This window comes from Thermobia domestica, chromosome 2 (assembly GCF_964235325.1).
Source record: "Thermobia domestica chromosome 2, izTheDome1.hap1.1, whole genome shotgun sequence".
NCBI classification, from domain to species: domain Eukaryota; kingdom Metazoa; phylum Arthropoda; class Insecta; order Zygentoma; family Lepismatidae; genus Thermobia; species Thermobia domestica.
This window is the reverse complement of record NC_137455.1, coordinates 318,714,505-318,740,290: the sequence shown is the minus strand read 5'-3', so window position 1 is coordinate 318,740,290 and position 25,786 is coordinate 318,714,505. Positions and strand designations below refer to the sequence as shown.

The 25,786-nt window shown below is 33.5% G+C and overlaps 1 protein-coding gene across 1 annotated transcript in view; it reads left to right on the top strand.

Moving 5' to 3' along the window:
- Window positions 1-25,278, top strand: part of LOC145678646 (aminopeptidase N-like) — a 39,733-nt gene extending 14,455 nt beyond the window's left edge. The window contains exons 4-5 of the mRNA XM_081749012.1: window positions 17,777-17,849; window positions 24,280-25,278. Coding sequence (XP_081605138.1) covers window positions 17,777-17,849; window positions 24,280-24,420 — 214 coding nt within the window. The 3' untranslated portion in view covers window positions 24,421-25,278. The remainder of the gene's footprint in view (window positions 1-17,776; window positions 17,850-24,279) is intronic.
- Window positions 25,279-25,786: the final 508 nt, after the last annotated feature.

Here is a 25,786-nt window from a genome sequence, read left to right as displayed (position 1 = left end):
GGGAGTCCTATTCCTTTTGTACCAACGAGAAATGCCAGTTTTTATACCATTTTGAATTTTTTAATAAACAAAGCAATATACTTGTATTAACCAGAAAAAGCAAAAAAAGAACTTTTGTATCACTCCAATTAACGAAATAATAAATTTAGGTGTTCTACGTTTTATACCAAACGAGAAAAAAATTAACATCCATTTTATTTAAATAAACAAAAGAATAAATTTGTACCAACCAGAAAATGGGGAAAAGGATCATTTTGTACTATTTACGGAGGGATAACTTTGGATGAGCATTTTAACTAACTCAGAATTTTATAACATTTTATAATACTCAAATAAACGAAGGGAGTATTTAGTTTTGTACCAGGTAGAAAAAGGAATCCAGAAAAGGCGAGGAAGGATCATTTTAACTAACTCAGCATTTTATCTTTTTGTGCTATTCAAATAACCGAAGGAATAAATTTGAGTGGTCTATTTTATTTTTGTGCCAATATTTTATACTTTTTGAGCCATTTAAGAAATGAATAAATATATTGGAGTATCAACGAGAAAAAGCAAAGATATGCCATTTTTAACTGGCTTAGAATTTTTTACCTTTTGTAACATTTGTACCAAACGGAAAAAGCAAAGAAATACCATTTTAAATAGCTCGGCATGTTATACATTTTCGTACTACTAAAAAAACGAAGCAATAAATTTGAGTGACCTTTATACTTTTGTACCAACGAGAAATGACATTTTAACTAACTGAGAATTTTATACCTTTTGTATTATGCATTTAAAGGAAGGAATAAATTTATATCAACCAGAAAAAATGAAGAACTATTTTAACTAGCTGAGTACTTTATATCATTTTGTACTCTTCAAATAAACGAAAGAATAAATTTAAGTGAGGTATTCATTTTGTACCAAGGAGAAATGCCATTTAGCTGGCCCAGAATTTGAGTTGTCTAAAAAAGGTGAAGTACTATTTTATATAATTTCACTACTCAAATAAACAATGGAGTATTTAGTTTTATACCACCGAGAAAAAATCAAAGAATATTGTACCATTTGGGAGTATTCAAATTAACAAAGAGCTTATAATTTGTGTCAACTCTAAAAAGGACCATTTTAACTAGCTGAGTATTTTATACCATTTTGTATTATTTCAACAAAAAAGGACCATTTTAACTAGTCTAATAAACGAAGGCATAAATATGAGTGCGATATTGAATTTTGTAACAACCAGAGGATCATTTTAACTAGTTCAATTTTGTACTACCCAAATAAACGAAAGAAGGGTCATTTTATACTCTTTTGTAACATTAAAAACTGAGGATAACTTGAGTAGTCTAAGTTAAAAAAAGTAAAGATGATACATTTTATATAGCTCAGCTTTTTCATACCTAATGTTGCCATGACTATAAGGAAATGAATAAATAAATATGGGTGTTCTAACCATTTATAACAAACTTAGATTTTTGTGCCTTTTTGTAATATTTGTACCAAACCGAAAAAAGCAAGGAAATACCATTTTAAATAGCTGAGCATGTTATAACCTTTGAGCTTCTGGTCTACCCAATTTCTTGACCATGTTGTACTATTTAAACGAACAAAGGAATAAATTTGTGTGACCTATTCACTTTTGTAACAAGCAGAAAAAGGAAAGAACTAACATTTTGTACTAATCAAATTTGGGTGGTCTATTTAGTTTTGTCCATTGTAACTAAGTCAAACAAACGAAAGAATAAATTTGAGTGGCTTAAGCAAATAAGGTCAATTTATACCTTTTTATGCTATTAAAATTGAGTGACCTATTCAATTTTATACCAAGTAGAAAAAAATTAAGAATAAATAAATTTTGTTTGCGGAGAAGGTCTATTTTTATGTACGTTTTGTACTATTCAAATTCTACTTTCTGTACCAACCAGAGAAAAACAAAGAAAGATCGTATTCTGCTACTCAAACAATGAAGGCCCATTATAACAAGCTCAGTATTTTTATACCATTTTGTATTACTCTAATAAATTTGGGTGGTCTATTTTATTTTTTGTAACAATCAGAAGAAAAGTTCAGAATTTTATACCTTTGTGGTGCTATTTTGTATATTTTTGTGTCATCCAGATGAGTTTATTTATTTCTGTTAAAGAAAACAATACATTACTCTCACTGATAATTCAGTTGCCAGAGTCCAATGTTTGTAATCTATTAAATTCTTAATATTACAATACTACAAATTGATCCATTTATAAAATAATATAGTTAACTTTATATCTAATATGTTCTATTCCTACACAATCAAATGCATGTGCTACAGTGGCTAAGTGTTCATTTACAAAATTAAATAATTGTTTATCTTTCTCTAAAAACATTTCTACTATTACTTTGATATAATAATCACACTCTGTAATGTATTCATATACCAGATTAATTTTTTTCTCCAAAGTATATGTGTTCTTAATATTGCAACCTTTAAAATGTTTCTTTATATAAAGTTTATAGATTTTCTCTCTCATTTCACGTTTAATTAAGATCGTCCACACCTTTTGTAATAATTCGTAATCATACTGCAGCAAACAGTTGTGATCTTTTTCATTTTCATTATGTTCAGAACATGCTTCGCACTATAATACTGAATTTGGTGTGTACTCATTAAATAATTGTATAACACATGTATCACTAATACTTTCACTATTACAATCGCACTCATTAGCTTCCATTTCAAAACAGTTAATATTTGAAACACTGCCATCATCAGTTTCAGGGAGTATTTCATCATTATATCTATTATAGCGTCTAAAATAATACACTTCTTCTATTTCTTGTGTTGGATATATGATTCTCACTTTATCACGTAATTCATCTGGGGTCAGATGGGTGGATTAACAGTATAGGTTTTTCGTTTTCACGCTGAATTTCTTTTCTCTAGGTGAAACATAAACAATCTCCATGCTCTTCAGCAAAAACAAATAAAAAAACTTTTTTCAAATGTGATACATCTATTTATATATCTACAATAAAAGCATTCTATGCATTCTCCGTGTTTAATATGTTTCAAGCAATACAAAGAAACAATTCGTTAATATAACATCATGATGTACGTTCTATTATTTTCCAAATATACTCCATAAACTTATATTCCATTATAATAAAATACATAAATGCAAAAATATATATTTGAAGTTTCATATAATTAAGCTTAGACGAGGGAAGAAAGTTTTAAAAATATAATTGCATCGTTGAGCAATAGGCAGTACATTAAGACCCTCACTACACTAGCAATACAAATGTTAGGTAACGCATTTGTAAGTTGTTTAAATATCTGCAGCACTCTTTATAGATGGAATGGAACATGGAACTTTGGAAACTTTTCTTCTCCTTGATGAGCTGATTCTTACTCTGATATGATGTCTTCTTCTGCTGTGATTCAAATTGGCCAAGCATGCTGTTTCTTCTTTTTTCTTTAGTACGCTAATTGCTATGGATTAAGTTATAATTGAATTTGTAAACCTAATTCGCTAAACACACGTCAATACCCATATAGTGACGGGCGAGGCAATTTAAATTGTTCTCTGGATGACACAAACATATACAAAATAGCACCACAAAGGTATAAAATTCTGAACTTTTCTTCTGATTGTTACAAAAAAATGAAATATACCACCCAAATTTATTAGAGTAATACAAAATGGTATAAAAATACCGAGCTTGTTATAATGGGCCTTCTTTGTTTGAGTAGCAGAATATGACCTTTCTTTGTTTTTCTCTGGTTGGTACAAAAATAAAAATAGATTATCCAAATTTATTCTTTCGTTTATTTGGGTAGTACAAAATTGTACAGAAATATTAAACTAGTTAAAATGAACCTTCTTCACCTTTTTTGGTTCATACAAAGTTAAATACTCCATCCAAATTTGAGTAAAATGGTCCATGTTCGCTTTCTCAAATTTAGCCCTTCGTTTTGTTTAAATAGTACAAGATGATATAAAATTCTCAGCTAGTTAATATGGCATATCTTTGCTCTTTTCTTGTTAGTCGAGAAATAAATACTCCATCCAAATTAATTTTTGCGTTTATTTGAATATCCAAAAAAGGTACAGAAATTCTGCGCTATTTAAAATTGTGTTTTTTATTTCTTTCTCATTAATACAAAAGTAAATAAGCCACAGAAATTTATTCCTTCTTCACATTTTTTCTGCTTGGTACAAAATAGAATAGAATTTGAGTAGTACAAAATGTACATAAAAATAGACCTTCTCCGCAAACAAAATTTATTCATTCTTAAATTTTTTCTAGTTGGTATAAAATTGAATAGGTCACTTAATTTTAATAGCACAAAAAGGTATAAATTGACCTTATTTGCTTAAGCCACACAAATTTATTTTTCATTTGTTTGAGTTAGTTACAATGGACAAAACTAAATAGACCACCCAAATTTGATTAGTACAAAATGTTAGTTCTTTCATTTTTCTGCTTGCTACAAAAGTGAATAAGTCACACAAATTTATTCCTTTGTTTGTTTAAATAGTACAACATGGTCAAGAAATTGGGTAGACCAAAAGCACAAAAAGTTATAACATGCTGAGCTATTTAAAATGGCATTTCCTTGCTTTTTTCGGTTTGGTACAAATATTACAAAAAGGCATAAAAATCTAAGTTTGTTATAAATGGTTAGAACACCCATATTTATTTATTCCTTTCCTTATAGTCATGGCAACATTAGGTATGAAAAAGCTGAGCTTGTTAAAATGTATCATCTTTACTTTTCTTAACTTAGACTACTGAAGTTATCCTGTTTTTTAATGGTACAAAAAGTATAAAATGACCCTTTTTTCGTTTATTTGGGTAGTACAATATTGAACTAGTTAAAATGATCCTCTGGTTGTTACAAAATTCAATATCGCACTCATATTTATGCCTTCGTTTATTACACTAGTTAAAATGGTACTTTTTTGAATACTCCAAAATGGTACAATATTCTTTGTTTTTTCTCAGTGGTATAAAACTAAATACTCCATTGTTTATTCGAGTAGTAAAATTATATAAAATAGTCCTTCTTCACCTTTTTTAGACCTCTCAAATTCTGATCCAGTTAAAATGGCATTTCTCATTGGTACAAAATTGAATAGGTCACTTAAATTTATTCTTTCGTTTATTTGAGGAGTACAAACTGATATAAAATGCTCAGCTAGTTAAAACTGTTGTTCTTCATTTTTTCTGGTTGGTATAAATTTATTCCTTCCTTTAAATGCATAATACAAAAGGTATAAAATTCTCAGTTAGTTAAAATGTCATTTCTTGTTGGTACAAAAGTAAATAACTCACTCAAATTTATTGCTTCGTTTGTTTGAGTAGTACGAAAATGTATAACATGCTGAGCTATTTAAGATGGTATTTCTTTGCTTTTTTCCGTTTGGTACAAATTTTACAAAAGGTAAAAAATTCTTAGCCAGTTAAAAATGACATATCTTTGCTTTTTTCTCGTTGATACTCCAATATATTTATTTATTTCTTAAATGGCACAAAAAGTGTAAATTATTGGCACAAAAATAAAATAGACCACTCATATTTATTCCTTCGATTATTTGAATAGCACAAAAAGATAAAATGCTCTGTTAGTTAAAATGATCCCTCTTTGAATTTTCTGGATTCCTTTTTCTGCTTGGTACAAAACTAAATACTCCCTTCGTTTTTTTGAGTATTATAAAATGTTATAAAATTCTGAGTTAGTTAAAATGCTCATTCAAAAGTTATCCCTTTATAAATAGTACAAAATGGTCCTTTTTCGCTTTTTCTAGTTAGTAAAAATTTATTCTTTTGTTTATTTAAATGAAATGGATGTTAATTTTTTTCTCGTGGGGTATAAAACGTAGAACACCTAAATTTATTATTTCGTTAATTGGAGTGGTACAAAAGTTCTTTTTTGCTTTTTCTGGTTAGTACAAGTATATTGCTTTGGTTATTAAAAAATTCAAAATGGTATAGAAACTGGCATTTCTAGTTGGTACAAAAGGAATAGGACTCCCCAATAAATGGCACAAAAAGTATAGAATGCTGATCCTTCTTCTCCTTTTCTGATCAGTACAAATTTATACCTTTGTTTACTTGATTAGTACAAAGTGTTAATTCTTTTCTTTTTCTGCTTGGCTAGTTAAAATGACCCTTCTTTGATTTTCTTCTGATTGGTACAAAATTAAAAATAGATTATCCAAATTTATTCTTTCGTTTATTTGGGTAGTACAAAATTGTACAGAAATATTAAACTAGTTAAAATGAACCTTCTTCACCTTTTTTTGGTTCATACAAAGTTAAATACTCCATCCAAATTTGAGTAAAATGGTCCATGTTCGCTTTCTCAAATTTAGCCCTTCGTTTTGTTTAAATAGTACAAGATGATATAAAATTCTCAGCTAGTTAATATGGCATATCTTTGCTCTTTTCTTGTTAGTCGAGAAATAAATACTCCATCCAAATTAATTTTTGCGTTTATTTGAATATCCAAAAAAGGTACAGAAATTCTGCGCTATTTAAAATTGTGTTTCTTATTTTTTCTCATTAATACAAAAGTAAATAAGCCACAGAAATTTATTCCTTCTTCACATTTTTTCTGCTTGGTACAAAAGTGAATAGATCACACAAATTTACTAAAAGAGGAAACGTTATCTCAATATGTTTACGAGATTGACCTTTGACCTCGATGGTCATTATTTTGGAACTTGTAGTAGTTGATGACCAATTACTAACTGTGGAAACAGCACCTCTATATTTAGCTCCCTTTTCGAGTTATTAGGTTTTAAGTATTTTGACCTTTGACCTCGATGGTCATTATTTTGGAACTTGTAGCAGTCGGTGACCAATTACTAACTGGGGAAACACCATCTCAATATTTGGCTCCGTTTTCGAGTTATTAGGTTTTAAGTATTTTGACCTTTGACCTCGAAGGTCATTAATTTGGAACTTGTAGTAGTTGATGCCCAATTACTAAATGTGGAAACAGCACCTCTATATTTGGCTCCTTTTTTGAGTTATTAGGTTTTAAGTATGTTGACCTTTGACGTCGATGGTCATTATTTTTGGAACTTGTAGTAGTTGATGACCTATTACTAAATGTAGAAACACCATCTCAATATGTGGATCCGGTTAGGAGTTATTAGGTTTTAAGTATTTTGATCTTTGACCTCGATGGTCATTATTTTTAGAACTTGTAGTAGTTGGTGACCTATTACTAAATGTAGAAACACCATCTCAATATGTTGCTCCGTTTTCGAGTTATTATGTTTAAAGTATTTTGACCTTTGAGCTCGATGGTCATTATTTTTGGAACTTGTAGTAGTTGATGACCAATTACTAACTGTGGAAACAGCACCTCAAGATGTATCTTCATTTTCGAGGTATTAGGTTTTAAGTATTTTGACCTTTGACCTTGATAGTCACCACTTTTAGGACATGTGGTACTTGATGACCAATTACTAAATGTGGAAACACCACCTCAATATGTTGCTCCGTTTTCGAGTTATTGGGTTTTAAGTATTTTGACCTTTGACCTCGATGGTCGTTATTTTTGGAACTTGTAGTAGTTGATGACCTATCACTAAATCCATCTGGGTATGTGTATCCATTTTCGAGTTATTAGGTTTTAAGTAGTTTGACCTTTGACCTCGATTGTCAACACTTTTGAGACATGTGGTCTTTGATGACCTATTACTAAACGTGTCTCCATTTTTGAGTTTGACCTCTGTTCTCGATGGTCAGTAGTTTGGGGACATGCTTGTGTCATTTCTGCTATGTTAAATTAGTGGTTGGGAACGAATGTTTTTATGTAATCAGTGCTATGTTTCGTGGTGTTATGTTTTTTTTTATCTGCTATGTTGAAATAGGGGTTGAAAAAGTGATCATACCAGTACACCTCTGCTATGTTTCGTAGTCTTATGTATTATCTTCTATGCTATGTGTTCATAATCTCCATGTATTCTCTGCTATGATAAAATGATCAAATAGGGGTGGAACGAATCTTATCTATTATCTGCTCTGCTGTGTGTTCGTAATCTTATGTATTATCTGCTATTTTAAAATAGGGGTTGAAAAAGTGATCATGAAAGGAAACGAGTCTTATGTGTTATCTGCACTTCTATGTTCTCGTAATTAAAATAGGGGTTGAAAAATATGCTTATAAAAGGGAAGGAGTCCACCCCTAAAATGAACTATGTTTAATCTTCGCTATGTTTCGTAGTATCGGTTATGTTAAAATAGGGGTTGGAAAATAAGCCATTCTCTTGAATACACCCCTGCTATGTTACATAGTCTTATGTAATATGTGCTATGTTAAATAGGCCGTTGGAAGATGTGTTATCGATCTGCTATTTTAAAATAAGGGTTGAAAAATATGCTCATAGAAGGGAATGAATACACCCCCTAAAATGTGCTCATAAAAGAGAATGGATACACCCCTAAATTGGAGGTCTTAAAAGACCATGGGTGGACGGTACGTGGGTTATAGCGTATCGTGAGACACTGGAAAGTTGAGTCCTTGCTCTCAGGAGACCCTGGATAAAGGCGATTTTTCAGCTACCGGGGGTCAGGTGCCGCCCTTCTACTAGCCGCACTCATGTATAAGCCGCACCCTTAAAATTTACCTTTACATCCGTTTAAAAAAATCTTTTGTTCGTTTACCGGTAATTATTGATTCAAATTAGGAATAGCAGTATTTGATTTAATGTGTTTGTTCCTGTGTTGAATTGTTGTTTCTTCTGATTGTGGCCTTGTGGATTTGTTTTCTATACGTGTTTCTTGTGATGTACGGTAAATACCGTACAACAAACACAAAAAATTAATAACGTAATTATCTTTAAGCCATTTTAAATCATTCGCGTGTATAAGCCGCATCCTACTTCCGTCGGATATTGTCTCGTACTAATTTTTTTTTTGATTTTTTAATTTGAATATTTCTGAAGAAATTGAGTTTATTCGCATTCTCACACTGATTTAGGACAAGAAGAATATGAAAAAAGGTAAACTGAAGTCCGAATTCCAAAAAATATGCTCGAAAGCTTGTTCAAATGTCATTTCTCCTTCACATGTCCCTGCTCCTTCACATGTGCAGCCACTTCGAATCTCTGGTCGACGAGGAATAGAACTTTGCATCGACACTGGCGAACTTCAAATGCACGAAGCATCCTGGATCTCTGAAAAAGAGGTCGATGTTAATTCTTTAGATCCTGTTTCACCTGCCTCTTACTTGTCAGTATTTCCTCCTTATCATCATCTGACCTAAAAGGATAGGTGCGATCTCCTTCGGAAAAGGATAGTATGAAGTTTTAACGAATTAGGACTGTCAATTAAACAATCTTATGGGGTGAAAATATTATTACCATCCTACCATTTTCTAATACGTACCGGTACTTTGATTTATTGGCGAAAAACACTACAAATATATTCAGAATAAAAGCAGTTTGTAATAAAAGTTCTGCCATTAAAAATAGTTTTGATTGTAATATCTCCCAAAATAAGCAAAATTGGTGAAAAAACAAAAATTCAGATGTGTTACGTAACGAACGTGGTAGGGGTTCAGCCTTACGTTACGAAGTGTGACATGGGGAAGGGAGGGGTAAAAATTGGTCAAAAATAGCGTTACGTAATATGTGGACGGCGCCTTAAGACTAAACATTGTGTGCATTGTTAGGTAGCCAAGCAGGCCTATAGAAACCCCAAAAATATGAGGGAGATTGTAGAAGTTAGGGGGCCTATCCAACCATATTATAGTTCATGACTATATTATAATAGTTCATTTGCAAGCCAACCGTGAATATTTATGGAGGACAGTAAAACTTTAGGGGGGCGGCTTCCTAGTCATCCTGTGGATACGGACCTGTAGCTAAGCAAGTGATGAAACACAAAAGCATCAAGTGTCTTTTTTTTTTGAATTACAAGTTACATTTTCTCAGCACTAATAATTGAATGTTTTCCTTATACGAAAATAAGTTTATTTTCATACTTTGTTATTTTCGGATAACAAAAAAAATTATTTCATTTAAGTATGTTGTTTCATTTTGTAATAATCTATTACCAAAGACAATAAATCAAAAAAAAATTGAAAATATTTTTTTATGCCCAAAATTGGTTAAATCCATTAAAGTATAGCACTAGTAAACGGTCCACAATCATCTGCTAATGGTACTACGTTTTAACATATTTTAATTTCAATACAAATAATAGGGGTTAAATCTGACCCCACGATAATACATATGCAGTATAAAAATAAGGATATTAGTGAAGAGTTAATATGAATTATGTTAGTAGGAAATTAAATTAAAAATAATTTACTGTATTTAATCTAATTTAAGAAATATAACGATAATAATAAAATAAAATAATGCAATAATAAAAAGATAGTAATAAAAACGTTTTTATGGTAATCCTATATTCCCTCGTGTTGAACAACAGGGTTTTCCTAAATGCTGCCTCCAGAAGGGCGATAAATACGTATTATCAAGCACTCCAGTTCACAGTTTTAGTTAACGAACCACATATCGAAAAATGTCTCAAATTTATTTTTCAGACCTGCCTCCCGCCCCCCTCAAAAATTCCTGGACCTAATCCGCGATATAGGTTGTTGTCAATTAACTGATAATAATCATAGCGCACCTTTTGAAATGTTTTCAAACGTTCTTTGCATAAGGAACAGTTTTCCGTATTCTTTTCCTTTCTTTCTTTTTCTTTTCTTTTCTTTTTTTTCACCCTTGCACCCTTGTACTGTGCTGGAAAGGGACTCCTAGGCCTAGGAGAGGGCCTTTGGCACAAACTATGTAAGAACAGCGAGCAGCTCCGAAGTTGAATCCTTTCAAGATCAAGGCCATCGTCACATTTTGATAAGTACACTGTCTCGTGACACCCCTAGCGAGTGGGTATGCCACAGCTGATGCACTGTTTGTTTCCGTGGCAAGTAAAATAGTTCTGTAAGGAACCAAGAACGACGGAATATAAAAACATTTAAAAGGTATAATCGGCCTGCAAGACCTACATGCCGGACTTTACTTTGATGAATAAGGACAACCACAGTACATGTTATGGCATGAAAGTTGTAGTCAACGTATCTGCTATGCGACGTTGCCAAGTGACCCCTAATATTTTGGTGCGATCAGTAAAAGGAATCAGAGACAAGTACACGCGTTGGGCATCTGGTTAAATACACATGAGGCTTTGTTTGTTTGTAGAAGCGTCACATAAGTGGCGCAAAAGAACGTTGTCACTGTCTTAAAAAGATTTATCAGCAATTTACAAAGGTAATTAAACGTGTAAAACGTAATGATTTGATTAGTGGAAAAATGATAAAAAGTAATAAGATGAGTACAAAGGTATATGACATGTACAAAGTAATAAGTATGATAAAGTAAAAAAATACGTGAAAAAAAGTAATGTCACAATCGGGAAAATGTCAAATCAGGAGAGAAGTATGACACAATCGGGAAAGAAGTTCGAACAGTTAAAGAGGGCTGAAGGCCAAGATGGACAAGGCAAAAGCTAGAGAAAAGGGGGAGTGTAAAATGAAGAGAAAAAAGTGTTGAAAAAAGAAGGGAATGTATGAACGTGTAAATGGAAAAAAGAGTGTAAGTGTAATGTATGTAGAGAAAGGCCCACTCAATTCTCGTCCTCACAGAGCACACAAAACACGTTGCACTCGCTGTAACGGCCACTCAACAACCACATAAGGCTTGACTTTTGTTTGTTGAGAACAGCACCTGGAATGCACTCATAATTCGATATGAGGGTTTCAACACGTGACAGTTCTTGTGGATTGTTAACCCTTTGCAGCTCTAGTAGCTATTTTTTAGATACTAAAGTAGTGTCTTCATTATTCGATTAAAATGAACGAATAAAGCTTTCTACTTTGTTTTTTGTTTTTCAAGTCTAGAGGCATTGTAGAATACGTTAAGTATGGTTTCACGCCTTTCTACGTCGAGACATATGAGGTGATGACATCTTAACTTTTAAAATTATTTTGTTGTTAGGCCTATATTTATTATCTTTTGGCTTGCTTACTTTTGCACCTAGAAGATTGAAATTTTGCTCAAACATTCAGTCCACCGAGTAATATTCGTCAGATTTTTTCGGATCGCTGCATTAACATAGCGGGGTCCATAGGGGCAAAAAGGTATAAAAATAGTTTTAACTAAAAAATCCCTTTTCCGCGATTTTGACGCTTTAGATACACGATCTAGATATGTGAATGGTATCGTTTGAAAGGCAGTTCTATTCTGAAGAGAATAATGTACGACCCATGATCCTAGGATAAATAGCAATGTCTCAAGGAAATTTCTACCCAAGATCCTTTTTATGCGGGAATCTGGGGTATTGTGGTTATATTATTTTTGGGGAGCTTACTTTTGCACCTAGAAGTTTGAAATTTGGACAAATATTTATTCCACTGAATAGTATTTATCAGATGTTTCAGATCTCTGCATTAAAACATGGAGTCCAGAGGGGCAAAAATTTTAAAAGAATATTTTAACGAAAAGTCCCTTTCTTTGCGATTTTCCTGCCTTAGATACATGATGGAGACATGTGGATGGTATCGCTTGTAAGATAGTTATATTCAGAAGAAACTGATCGGCGAACCATGATCTAGAATAAACAGGGATCTCTAAGGAAATTTTTGCACTGAGACAGGGTCTTTTCCAGTAGTCTGGGCATTGTGGTGATTATTGATAAATTAAATATTTTTCCTGCCCTTACTATTCAAGATAGACATTTTTTACACACATTTGGTATTTTTTCAGTTGATTTCCAGGTGTCTACGTTTACACGGGGGTCCAGAGGGCCCAAACAATTTTAAAAATAAGAGAAAAATTCTGATTTCTCTCAAAATTCCTCAGTTGAGGGACACAATAGGGAAATGTAAATTATACGATTTGAAAGGTTGCTTTATTGTGAAAAAGCAAGGTATGAACCATAATCCTACAATAAATAGGGATGATGATGTAGCCGCTTGACTGAATGTTTATAATTGGATAAACATAGCACACCGTGTCAAACAGAGCACACTCTGTCTCAAACAGATGAAATGTCAAAAACGAGTTCACATTCTCATTTGTGGGAATATTCAAGACTAAGTTAAAGTCTAAAACCATAACCTTTTACATTTAAAAAGAATATTGTGTGATATGCAATATGGCGGAATACAAGATGGCTTCGAAGGTGGCCACACTCCAAATCAATAAATAATACCAATTGTAACACGTCGTTGTTATTGTTCTGTCTCAATACTTTTGACTAATCCTGTATCAGCTCCACATGTGTCTTTTCACAGCAAAATTAAACTAATCTTTTTACAGAATATTTTTCACACGTATACTACAGAAATGGAATTTTAGAACTAAGGGGAAAGTCAATAATAGATAAAGTTTGATTAGGCTATGTCACGATGATACAAATTCAGAAAGACGGGAGTGCAAGCAAACTTTCATGAAGAATGATTTAAGCAATAGCGATTGTTGCAGAACAATCAAAAACCAAACAAAACTTATATCACCATTCAAATTTCCTATTTGTTACTAATAACTACATACAGTGAAAGTCATAAGTATTCGTACACCAACTGCAAACTATGAATAAATGCCTGTAGCTCTGATTTCCTTGGAGATAGAGCATTGAAACAAACGGCACTGCATTCTGCATTAAGATCTTTAGTATTTACAAAAGAAACGTTCCGTGAATGTGCAAACATAGATAAATAATAGCAAAAGAAACAAAAGTGGATGTGGTTTTGATGTGTCAAAAGTATTCGTACACGTACGAAACGTCCAGAAAGAAAATGATTGTGCATGATTCAATACTTGGATGGGTACCCTTTGGCCCTAATTACAGCTAGAAGGAGCTTCGGTATCGATTGCGCCAAATGTCGAGAATCTTCGACTGTTATAGAAACTCATTTCTCTTCAAATGCATTTTGTAAAGAACGTTTACTCGTAATACTGCGATTGCGGAGTTTCTTTTCGACTCAGTACCATAACACTCAATCGGATTGAGGTCAGGCGATTGATGAGGAGTGGCCAGTTGCTTTGGCACATTGTATAGTACCCAGAGCCTTGTATTGTGTGCTGTATATTTGGAATCATTATCCTGTTGAAATATAAAGTGGTCGTGCAGGCCCATTTGATCAGCACTAGTACGTAGATTTTTCTTCAAGATATCAGTATACATATGCTGGTATATAATACCGTCGATAATTGTCAACTTTCACACTCCCAAAGCACGCATGCGCCCCCAAACTAGCACTTCTCCACCTCAATGCTTGATGGTTTGTTGCAGATATTTCGGGTTCACCTCTGTATTAGGCTCCTTTTTCTACCGTCGGAGCCAAACACACTAAATTTACTACCATCTGAGAATATCACTTTTTCCCAGAAAGCTACATCTTTGTTCACGTAAGCTTTCGCAAACCGGAGCCGCCTCTTCCTATTCATCTCGGAAGCAAAACATTTCTTTCAAGCAACGCGCCCCCTATAACCTTGTTTGTTTCACGCACGACGCACAGTACTTTCCGAAACTAACATACCTGATTTGGCTGCTTCTGCCAGCATCTGTGGAGCACTGATTCTTGGGTTCTTCTTAATTTCATTCAGTAGTATGCGCTCACATCGTCCAAAGATCTTCCGTGTACGTCCACTTCCCGGCATGTTTTTGACTGTGTTTGTTTCGCAGAAGCTATCTATGATTGACTGCACGGTCAAATGTGGTCGTCCGATAACATCTTATATCTTCCGTAATAATTTGCAATCAATGGTAGATCGTTATGAAGCCTTATAACTATTTTACTTTCTGCATTTGTTGTCTCCGTCCCTTTTTGACCCATTACGTCTTTCGTCTTGAATAATTCTTTGAATTTGTATGATATTTCGCTTGCCTGTAGTTGTATTTAGCTTTGCAAACCTCCAGAGGGCGTTCTATGTCAACAACAGCTCGAACAGCTGGACATTTTTGTCTTTAATTGCAGTGTACGAATACTTTTGACAAATCAAAATCATGTTCATTTTCGTTTCTTCTGCCATTATTTGTCTATGTTTTCGCACTCACGGAACATTAGTTTTGTAAATAATAAAGAACTTAATGGAGAATGCAGTACCGTTTGTTCTAACGCTCTATCTCCAACCAAGTCGGAGCTACAGGCATTTATTCATAGCTTGCAGCCGGTGTACGAATACTTATGACTTTCACTGTATATATTTTTCTTTCTTTTGCACAAACACTTCAACTTACCAAAGGGACAATATTCCCTTGTGTATGCCTGATTTCCACTCTTGCTTTGATCTCAGGCTTTTTAGACATGGAATCTTGTTTATCGGTACCATTTGACGCGGAGCCTTTTTCACTCAGGCCTATTTTACGCGGGGTACTTTCGACTCGAACCCTATTGACGCGGGGCCGTTTTGACTCCGGCCCTTTTGACCAGGGCCCTTATAACATAACGCCCTTTCGACGCAGGCTCGTTTCTCGCCCAGCCCTTCATACCCGGGCCTTTTGACCCGGGGCCGTTTTGACTTGGACAATTTTGACTCGGGCCCTTTGGTCTCCGAGCCCTTTTCACACGAGCCCTTTAGACGCGGGCCGTTTTTCACTCGGACACTTTTATCGCGGGGTCCTTTTGACTCGGGCATTTCGGTCCTCGCCCTTTTGTCCCTGCCTTTCTGACATAAAATATATATTCACCAGCTGAAATGTGTGGGGCAGATAGAAGGTCTAAGTAAATAGATGATCAATGATCCAGGGCACAGTGAAATTAGTTACGCAAATGGTCATATCTCTTTCTTTCTCCTGATTTACACTCTTGATCTCAGGCATTTTAGCCGTGGGATTGAATTTACCGGGCCCTTTTTGACACGGGAATTTCTTACGCAGGCCTCTTTTGACTCGGCCCGTTTTAACGTGGGGCTTTTTGTCGCAGGGTCCTTTCGACTCGGGCCCTTTTGACACGGGACCGTCTTGACTCGTGCCCCATTGAAGCGGGGTCCTTTTTGACCCGGGAATTTTTTGACATAGGGCCCTTTCGACTCGGCTTTTTTACTCGCGACGACCTTTTGACTCGTGCCCTTTCGAGGCGGGGTACTTTTTGACCCGGGCTTATTGACATTGGGCCCTTTTGACTCGGGCTCTTTTCTCGCGACGATCTTCTGATCCGGACTCTTATGACGAGCGGCTCTTTTTGACACGGGACACTTTCGACTCGGGCACTTTCATCGCGGGGCCACCTTTGACCTTGCTCTTTTGACGCGAGGCCTTTATGACCACGGCCGTTTTCACTCGAGCCTTTCCATTCTCGCCCTTTTGTCGGGCCCCTCTGACATGGAAATATATATATATATATATAAAACAGCAACTGAAATGCCTGGGGCAGGAGCGGATATAAGAATATCGATAATCCAGGGCGAAGGAAAATTTGTTACGCCACTTTTCATATGTCTTTCCTTCTCTTTTCTCTACATGATGTCTGGAGATGAATGTTCTGACTAATATGCTACAGTGGTTATTTAAAAGTAAAGGGATATACGCTTCAATTATAAATATTATGACTTTTAATATATATAGGACAATAAATCGAAAAACTCTATATCGGTCTTTCCCCCCGTATAAAACATCCTGCGGGCGTTAGTGATTATCATGTTGCTTAGTTACTGTATTATATTGTGCTATACACGTAATAATTGCTTCTGTGTTTTATATAATACGAACCTTACTTATATTTATTACGGCCCTTACCGTATTATATTGTGCTATACACGTAATAAATACTTTTTTATTTAATAATAATAACCTTATTTATATTTATTACGGCCCTTGCTTTAAGGCAGCGAAACATATTCACGTTCAGCGTAATCAGGTTTCATTCTTAAATGTGAACAGTGAGGCGAATGAAATAATTCATGCACTCATTTAGACTTTGAAAAGTGTTCTGATGTCGTAAATTCTTGAAGAGTGGAAAGCTCTAGTAGCAGTTGTTAGTTAAGTTGAGTTGATTTTAGTTTAGCGTCCCTTTCAGCAGCGAGGCTATATGAGACGTGGACCTAATGATTAACGTGGAATCCGAACCACATGAGCTTCCGCCGGGAATCGAACGCCAAAGGCGCGTACGCTAATTGCTTAGCCACGGAAGAGCTCTAGCAGTTGTTAGTACTTATTAACTTGTCATTTAAGACAATAAATTGAAAAACTGAGAATATGAATCTTTTCAGAGATGACAGTGCGCTGATGCTTCAAATATATCCTTTTACTCCCTATACCTACGTTATTTCCCTAGTCAAAAAAAAAAAAAAAAAAAAAACTGTTTGAAATTAATCACAATTTCTTATGCAACCATCCCTTGCTTGAAGTAGTTGCGGTCACACACCCGTCACGGCGATGTAAGGGCGCTTTTGGCGACAAGGATTCTTCCAAGTAGAATAAAATGCTATGTAATCTTTCGCTTTAACGTCCCAGGGTTATGCCTTTCAGGCTAAGGAAGAATTCAAATAGAATATATATGTATAGTCCGCAATGTATCATCTTGCTGTTTTTTACACATGCAATGTAGTTGTAAAACGCGAGTTTTAACTATTTTTAAATAGTGGGAATAGTTGACATGTATTTTAATTATTGTCAAGAACATTTTACAGTAGAGTATATTAATTCATATTGCAATAGAACTGTGTAAAGGTAGCTATAGGTTTCACTATTAGTTCTAATTTTACATACAATCTTGTTTCTAATAGTTAGCGACAAATATACGATATTACAATTTAGATAATTGTTTCTCATTTTACTAATTTAGACTTGGACCCACTGCATATGATGCTGTTACATATATATTAGAAGACATCAATACTCGAGAAGATTTTGATAAAGTAAGTAATATTTTCTCAATTATTTGGAAAAGAAACACAATTATAAATAAATTTTAAAAGTATTACTACGGTAATTAGTTAAGGGATAAACTTAATAATTTATAATTGAGAACATTTAAAAGAAAATAAATATACGGAAAGAACTGTGTTCTTAGAAAATTATGTTTTAATAGTTTATTCCCTTGCCAATAGTTTCACATTTACTTGCAATATATAGATCGTGTTAATTCGTTCTTTATATTGTGTTTCCCATAACTATATGGCTATACATTAATATATAATAATATAAAGGAGAGATGCCATGTGTCTCTCTTCAGAAAATAAAATCCTATCTTAAATTATGAATGTTATTATGTTCTATATTATTATGTAAATATTATATATTAATATTATAAATTCTAGTTATATCTTAAATATATATTGGAACGAAAGATTATTTTCTCAATAGACAACATAAGCGTAACGCTGAATTTATATATTTTTTAATTTAACAATTTACTTCCAAATGTTAGGATGTAAACACAAGAAATACTTTGCCTTACCAGGTTAATTCTTTTAATTTATTGAATTAATTTACTATTGTCATGTAAAACAACAATCTTTTGATATCTAAATTACCTTGGAAAATGATAGGGTTGTTATATATGTAAAACTGGACTAGTCATATTCTCCTTTTAGCCAATATAATATAATAGCATTTTTTCTTATTGTAATATATAATAACGATAGAAGAATGAAAATTACACGAATTGCAATTAAAATATAACTGTGTGTAAAATACATTTATAATAAAGTATATTATACCTAGGTAATATACGTATATCCTTTAACGTGTTTTTGCATTTCGGAGAATTGTTATAACACTGAAAATGTATGGAATACGTTTACACACTAGATTTATATTTTGATATTTAAGATTTTTTTGTTTAATATTCTCTTAGTTCGTATATATTAAATATTTTATTACTTTTTATCGAATTCAATTTATGATTATTTCTATTTAAACATTTAATAGAACAATATATATACAGAATAAACGGTAGCTACGTAGACAAACTTAGAATGGTGATATTACATCCAAAAAGAAGAAAAAGACTCCTAGTGAACATGGGGGAAATTCCGTCCCATTTAGAAGTGACAACGCGTCAAAAGCGTGGGAAGATGAACTTCAGAGGGCAACAGTTCAAAAACAACACATCGTAGAGAGTGCGGTTAAAAACTTCACTTAAGAAATCATACCTGCCACATTGAAAAATGCATGTTTGAAGACCCAGCTATGAGTGGACACGGATTAACATGTGTGATACTTTTTCCTTCGCTTCCTGGAATCCCTCCATTCTTTTGGGAAATTACGTGCGCACACATATCTGCGTTGTCAACTATTCATTTTTTAAAGTAGAGTAGGTATGACTTCTTAACTGACGTTTTTAACCGCACTCTCTATTGTGTATTGTTTTTAAGCTGTTGGCCTCTGAAGTCCCCACGTTGAGCGGGTTTGCATATCCAGGCTCCTAACTATGAAAACATTTACGATCACTCTAACCCCAATCATTTCACAGATTCAACCTGTTGTGTATAAGTTATTAGGAATTTTAATTCTCTTAGATGTTTTTGTATTCGTGTTCCTGTCGTTCAAGATTAACGGAAATGATTGTAAAACGTGTATAACAGAGTAGAAAATAGAGACAAGTTACTCAGATACGTTCAGTGAATCAGTTAACTTAAAGACAAGAAGCAAAGTGTCTACGGCACTTGTAAATTGAAAGGAACTCTTAAAGGTTAGTTCCAGTCCCACCAAGCTAAGATTTTTCTTTTACCTGTTCTCGAAGTTTCTCTTTGTATTTCTATCGGATTCGATTAAATAGAACTTCGAATAGAGACCACGTTGAACTCATTTATTGACTAAGCCTGAAATTCTGATAAAGCTATGGCTATGATTTATTATTATTATTATTATTATTATTATTATTATTATTATTATTATTATTATTATTATTATTTAAAGTATGAAGTTTCAAATGAGGCGATGGAGTATTTACGTAAACAAAATGATAATTTATTTGATAATATTCACTAGTCCACTATACATTTGCGAGGTTTTGCTTTGGGAAATGAAGTGTATACAACATTGAATAGTAAAAGTATTACAATAAAAATATATTATTAAAAATATTGATTAAGTAATTGAAGTTAAACATACTTTCCAGTAAGAATTATATATAGAGAGAATTTACTTTAATGTGCGATGCAAACGAATATTCGAGTTTTAATCTGAATTAGAAATCTATAACTTACACAAGTATATTTACTTCATTAGTTTTATAAATCTTTATGCTTATCGTATTATAATTCACTTTAAAATTATGATTTTTCCATTTCAAAACGTAGAACGAGAAATAAATGTAATATTATATTTGTTAAGGAAACCTTTCAAACTGATGATTTCAGGGCATGACCTGTGGGAGAATTTGAGACTCCGTCGATATAAATTTCCCCCTTCGTGGCCATAAGTTATCTTCGATCATGCTCAAAGTGGACTAATAATGTTTTATCAGTTTTCTCTCATTCATATATTGACCATTACCGGGGGAGAATCTTCTGAAATCGTCAATGCTTATGATTAGTTTTTCATTACAAATCAAAGGATAATAATGAAATATTGAACATAATATTTTGTTCTCAGTTGTGGATTTTAGATTTGCAATTCATATAATGTTCCCTTCTAATGGAATTTGAGAGAAAAGTAGTTGCCAAAGATTTATTTAAAGAAATGTTCTCAGTCCTCTGATGAAAATAGGAACACACTTAAAAAAACAAAAAAGAAACAAACGAGTACTCCCTTCAGGGTTTGAACACATAAACTTCTAGTTGATAGACTAGTGACCCAAACCGCTCGACCAGTTCTATGTCTTCAGTGAGTCTCCTTTGACTTTTGGGTAAAGTAGTTTCCTGCTCCACACTTCTTTTTGTTTATGTCGATACGACTATAAGTTTGTGGTGAATATTTGGCAGTTACAGGTCTTGCAATGCATAAAAGTCTTTTTCGTATAAATTATGTTCAATTTTACGTCCTAATAACTTATATACGACAGGTTGAATCTGTGAAATGATTGGGGTTAGAGTGATCGTAAATGTTTTCATAGTTAGGAGCCTGGATATGCAAACCCGCTTAACGTAGGGATTTACTTTTGAGAAATTTGGTACGTAAAAGTAAGTATATCATAGGTTCATTATCTACGACAAAAATATTTACAACTCGTGTTTTATCTCGTAAGCCTATTTTGCCATGAGTTGCACGAAGCTGATTGTATCCATTTGAAAGTATAATTTTGAACTTAGTAAACTGTTTAAACCAGGTTAACGTATACACATGGAAGGGCGTATAAAAGCATGTGCCATTTACATATTACTAGGGTAGGATGGTGGCTAGAAGCGTCTTCGTCTCTCCTATCCGTTCTAAAACATTTCCGTTTGTTACTTTCTATCCCTTTTATTTTGTTCATCTTCTCTTTATTTTAAAGCTCTTTAAATGTTTCGTCTCTATCTTCAGTAAAGTCCAAGTCTCTGAATCATAAAGTCCAATACTCTATGTATAGCACTTGACCAATTTATTCCTTAAACCAATATTAAGCCTGCTAGTTAGTACTGATCTCTTCCTGTTGAATGCTTCTTTGACTATGACTATTCTCTAACTCAGCGTTTCCCAACCTTTTTCAACTTGCGGCACACTACGGGTGTAACTTGGATTCTCGCGGCACACTTATAGATATTATTATTTGTAAATATATAAAAAAATACCGTGGTACTTTTGCTGTGATTACTGGGCTCCTTCTCACAGAGAAGAAAGCTCGATCACTGGTTTTTCCCCGTAGTAAATCACTATGCTTATTTTTCGTGCTAATTTAAAAACAGAAAACAATTGCAATGAAATATTGGACTCGGGTTTTTAAAATTACGCTTTCTTTTTCGAAAACTGTATCCAACCTTTTACTAAGAAGGAAGATCACTAAATAACGAACGAACAAACAAATCTCTTTTACTTTTAAAACACAAATGTAGGTAATTTGTCGAAAGGATTGAATGGTATTTTAAATTTTCAAGTTACGAAATAGTCTGAACAATAAAGAAGCAATAATGGTCATATCAATTACAAATACTTTTTTCAATATTAGAAATGTACAGAACAGTAACCTGGTATGAAACTTAAAATTGTGGATTCATAGTAGAGGTTCATAGTAATGTGATATTCAAATATATATTTTCCCCTGCGTTTTGCAATTTGATTGCTATATCATTAATCATTTTGTTTCAATTTCCTCGCGGCACACCAACGGCCCATTCACGGCACACCAGTGTGCCGCGGCACACCGGTTGGGAAACGCTGCTCTAACTGGTCGTTTTGGTGTATATTGCATTACGATGGTGTATATTGCATCTAAAACTATAGGTCGCTGTTTCATGAAGTCTTGGTAATAAACAATACGCTAAGCTCCAAGCAACCAACCAAAGAACTTAATTCTGGGTGGTGTGATCATGAGTCTCTGACATGCACTTCTGGTGCAAGAACTATCTATCGCTGGTTCGAATTCTAGTAAAAGCATAGGTATTTTCTATTTTCATTTTGTCATTTACTTTATTATTCATTTATTTGCGATTGCTTCTTAGCATGAAACATATAATTGCAGAATGAAAATTTGAAAAATAAAATAAACGCATGTTTAATAATAGATCCTAAAATATATTAGCAATATTTATAAACAAACAATGTAATCAAAATAACTTACCAAAACCTTTGAAGAATACGAGAAATCATTATGAGACCGGTATGTCCAAAATCCATTTCAAAAGATGCTGATAGTTTTTACTTTAAACATAGCTTATATGTTACTGACAGTTTTCTTGGGAAAGGGGAATATGCAACATTTTTAAATTCACATATTTCGCATCGTTTATTTTCTGTCTGGTAGAATTCTTGACAGGTTCATACAATACAACTATATTCATAACTTTGCTGGTGTGTGTGGCAGTCGGGCAATCTCAAATGTTCGAAAGACGAAAACCATTGTTGCTTCAAGTTCTACTGAACAACACGAGTGTGTTTACTTGTCCTTCTTATGTATTCGAATCCCTACATAATTAGGTTAGGGTAAAAATAGTGTGAAAGGAACACATACTTTCAAGAAATAGTTTTGATTGGTTCAAGGGTTAACCAAGTGTATGTCTTGTATGTTTACTGTAAAATGATGATTGTTCCCATGGTGATGATGAAATGATAACTGACTTCCAATAAAATTATTGTTTGTGTGTTTATCTGGTACACAAACCCATATCATTTGACTTAACATACTTAAAAGTATTTCATCGAAGAGCCATTGTCTGCAATAGACCATACACTGTATAGAAGGTTTGGTTTGTGTCTTTACAAGGGTTGGAGGGGCTTCAGAAAGGAAAAAGTGGTTTAAAATTTATGTAAAAAGTAGATATTTCACCATTACTTACAATTTGAAAAAATACTGCTTACCAAGACACTCCTAGGAAAGGAGGAGAGGGCAACATGTAAGAATTATTTAAAGAAAAATGCACATATTAGTGTCGACTCTATATTTTCTGTGGTCGCTAAGATAAATAGTGACATTTCCGCTGCCATCTTACGTCCAAGTTCAGGCACGTGGCATGCCTGGGGATTTATAGGGTTAAACATAAAATGTCCAAAATAACCGAGATTGATGTCGAATCGATACTTTCCGAGGTCACGAAGTTGATTGGTGACTGTCCTCAATAATGTCTAAGCTCAAGTTCATTAAACAACATTTATGTTAGCTAGCCCAGGAATTTAAATAAGCCAACGCAGAAAGCGATGCTCTATTGATTTACTTACTCAATTCTTCGCTTTTATCATTTCGCCTGGACGTTTTTAACGTTACTTATTCTAATCAGTTCGTTATTTTCTGACAGTAGCAATGCCGAAGACGTACATGTCATTTAAATTGAAATTCGGAAGGACAATGAAAAAGGTGTTTTTCTTCGTTGTTTATTCTACTAAGTTGTTTATTTACAATTATTGGGCCTATATATTATTCTTGCCCTGCGAAGCCAGGCACTTCTGTTACAATATTGGTAATTATTGATGACGCCCAGACACCATACTCTTTTTTCCAACCTATCTGTCCATAAACATTTTTTCGGGGATGGTTTGACTGATTTGGAATAACATTACTGTATCATGAAGTTTAACAACAAAAGCCAAGATGTCTACTGTATTGTATCGTTATTGGTATTGATAGAATAATATCAATGACATTCAATATAACCTTTATATAACATCCGAAATCTTCCTTATAATTTGAGTATATTAAAATAAAAATAATGTTTTCGCTCCCACTGTGAATATAACAGTTATATTATTAACGAAAATATTCTTTCTTTATAGGTAAAACAACTCATAGCCGACCATGAGTCTTATTTAGGATCATTGACTTTCTACTATTCAGAGATTGAACACCGGTTACAATGGCTTGATGACAACTATGATACTGTGGCTAATTGGCTTAGTAATGCTGTTGCCAATTAAAGGAATCAAACATGCTTATTTCTGAGTTTATCTTTAAATTTAAATGGAATATTAAACTTAATAAATTTGAGCAGTCTCAATTCAATCTCTGACATCTATAGAAAATAAAGGGCGGGTTTACAGTACCCTGAGTCTTCTCTGCAGCATCCGCAACATGAAGTTAACAAGTTATTCTGAGAAATGAGGAACTGTTTCATTTAGACAGAGTCAAATTCATTCCTATTCATTAGATTATTATTAATTAATAGGACGTCATTAAATTATTCCAGGGTCAACACGGACTAGTAACATTGTTACACGTAAGTTTATCTGCGAGATGTAGAAATTATAAGGCCAGGGCAGGCACGTAGCAAAGGGATGGGTCCGGGGGTCCGCCCCCCTTCGAAACCATAAATAAAAAAAATAAGGAACGACGAAATAAAAAGGAACGAGAAAAACAAGAATCAGCGTTAATAATATAAAACTACAGCAAACGATTGGTTACTCTTTTTTATAAGGAGCTTTGTGTGGAGGAAACGAAAGAGGTTCACGTTTAAAATGGATATTATTGGAACGGAACATTCCGAATTCCTTCTAGCTACATGTTAATCCTATGGACTACAAATGACAATTGATAAACCGGTTCGATCAGATAGACTCTCAGGTAGAACTTTAAAAATGCCCCCAATCACCAATAATATGAGCCTGAAAACATAGATTCCGGTTGCACGTGTTAAAAAAATCAATTTCGCAACAACACTAATCCACTTTATAGGATGTCTTTACTGCCAATGAGATCTTATTGGTATCCTTGACGGCAATAAACGAAGATAAGAGAAAGAAGGAAGAAGACAGGACGAACCGAATTCAAATGGCCTCGGAAGACTATATCTTTTTCAATATTTTTAAAATATTCTTTTACTGGAGATTTCTTTATAGTTTGTTATTAAAATACTAACATATCCTCATTTTATTGCCATAATAAATCAATATGGGTATGTTGCCAGTAAAATAGTTTAGATTGTTCGAGCTCCTGGTGTGTAATCACAACATTTCATGTTACTACCACCCCCATTACGAAATCCTGGCAAAACGAACTAATATATTTTGCCAGTAAAATAGTTTAGAACGATCCAGCCCCTGGTGTGATAACCACAGTGTTTCGTCACGGACCCCCCCCCTATTACGAAATCCTAACTACGTGCCTGGGCCAGGGTATATAAATTTTTATTCAAAATTACTAAACATTATGTTTTCAATTATGGATATAAGATTGTTGAAGATAAAATTTTAAAACATTGACATTATATTAATAATTTTTTTTTGACAAAAGAAATGAAACGTAATAAGTCACAAATCTGGCAAAACATGATCGTGTGAATAATAG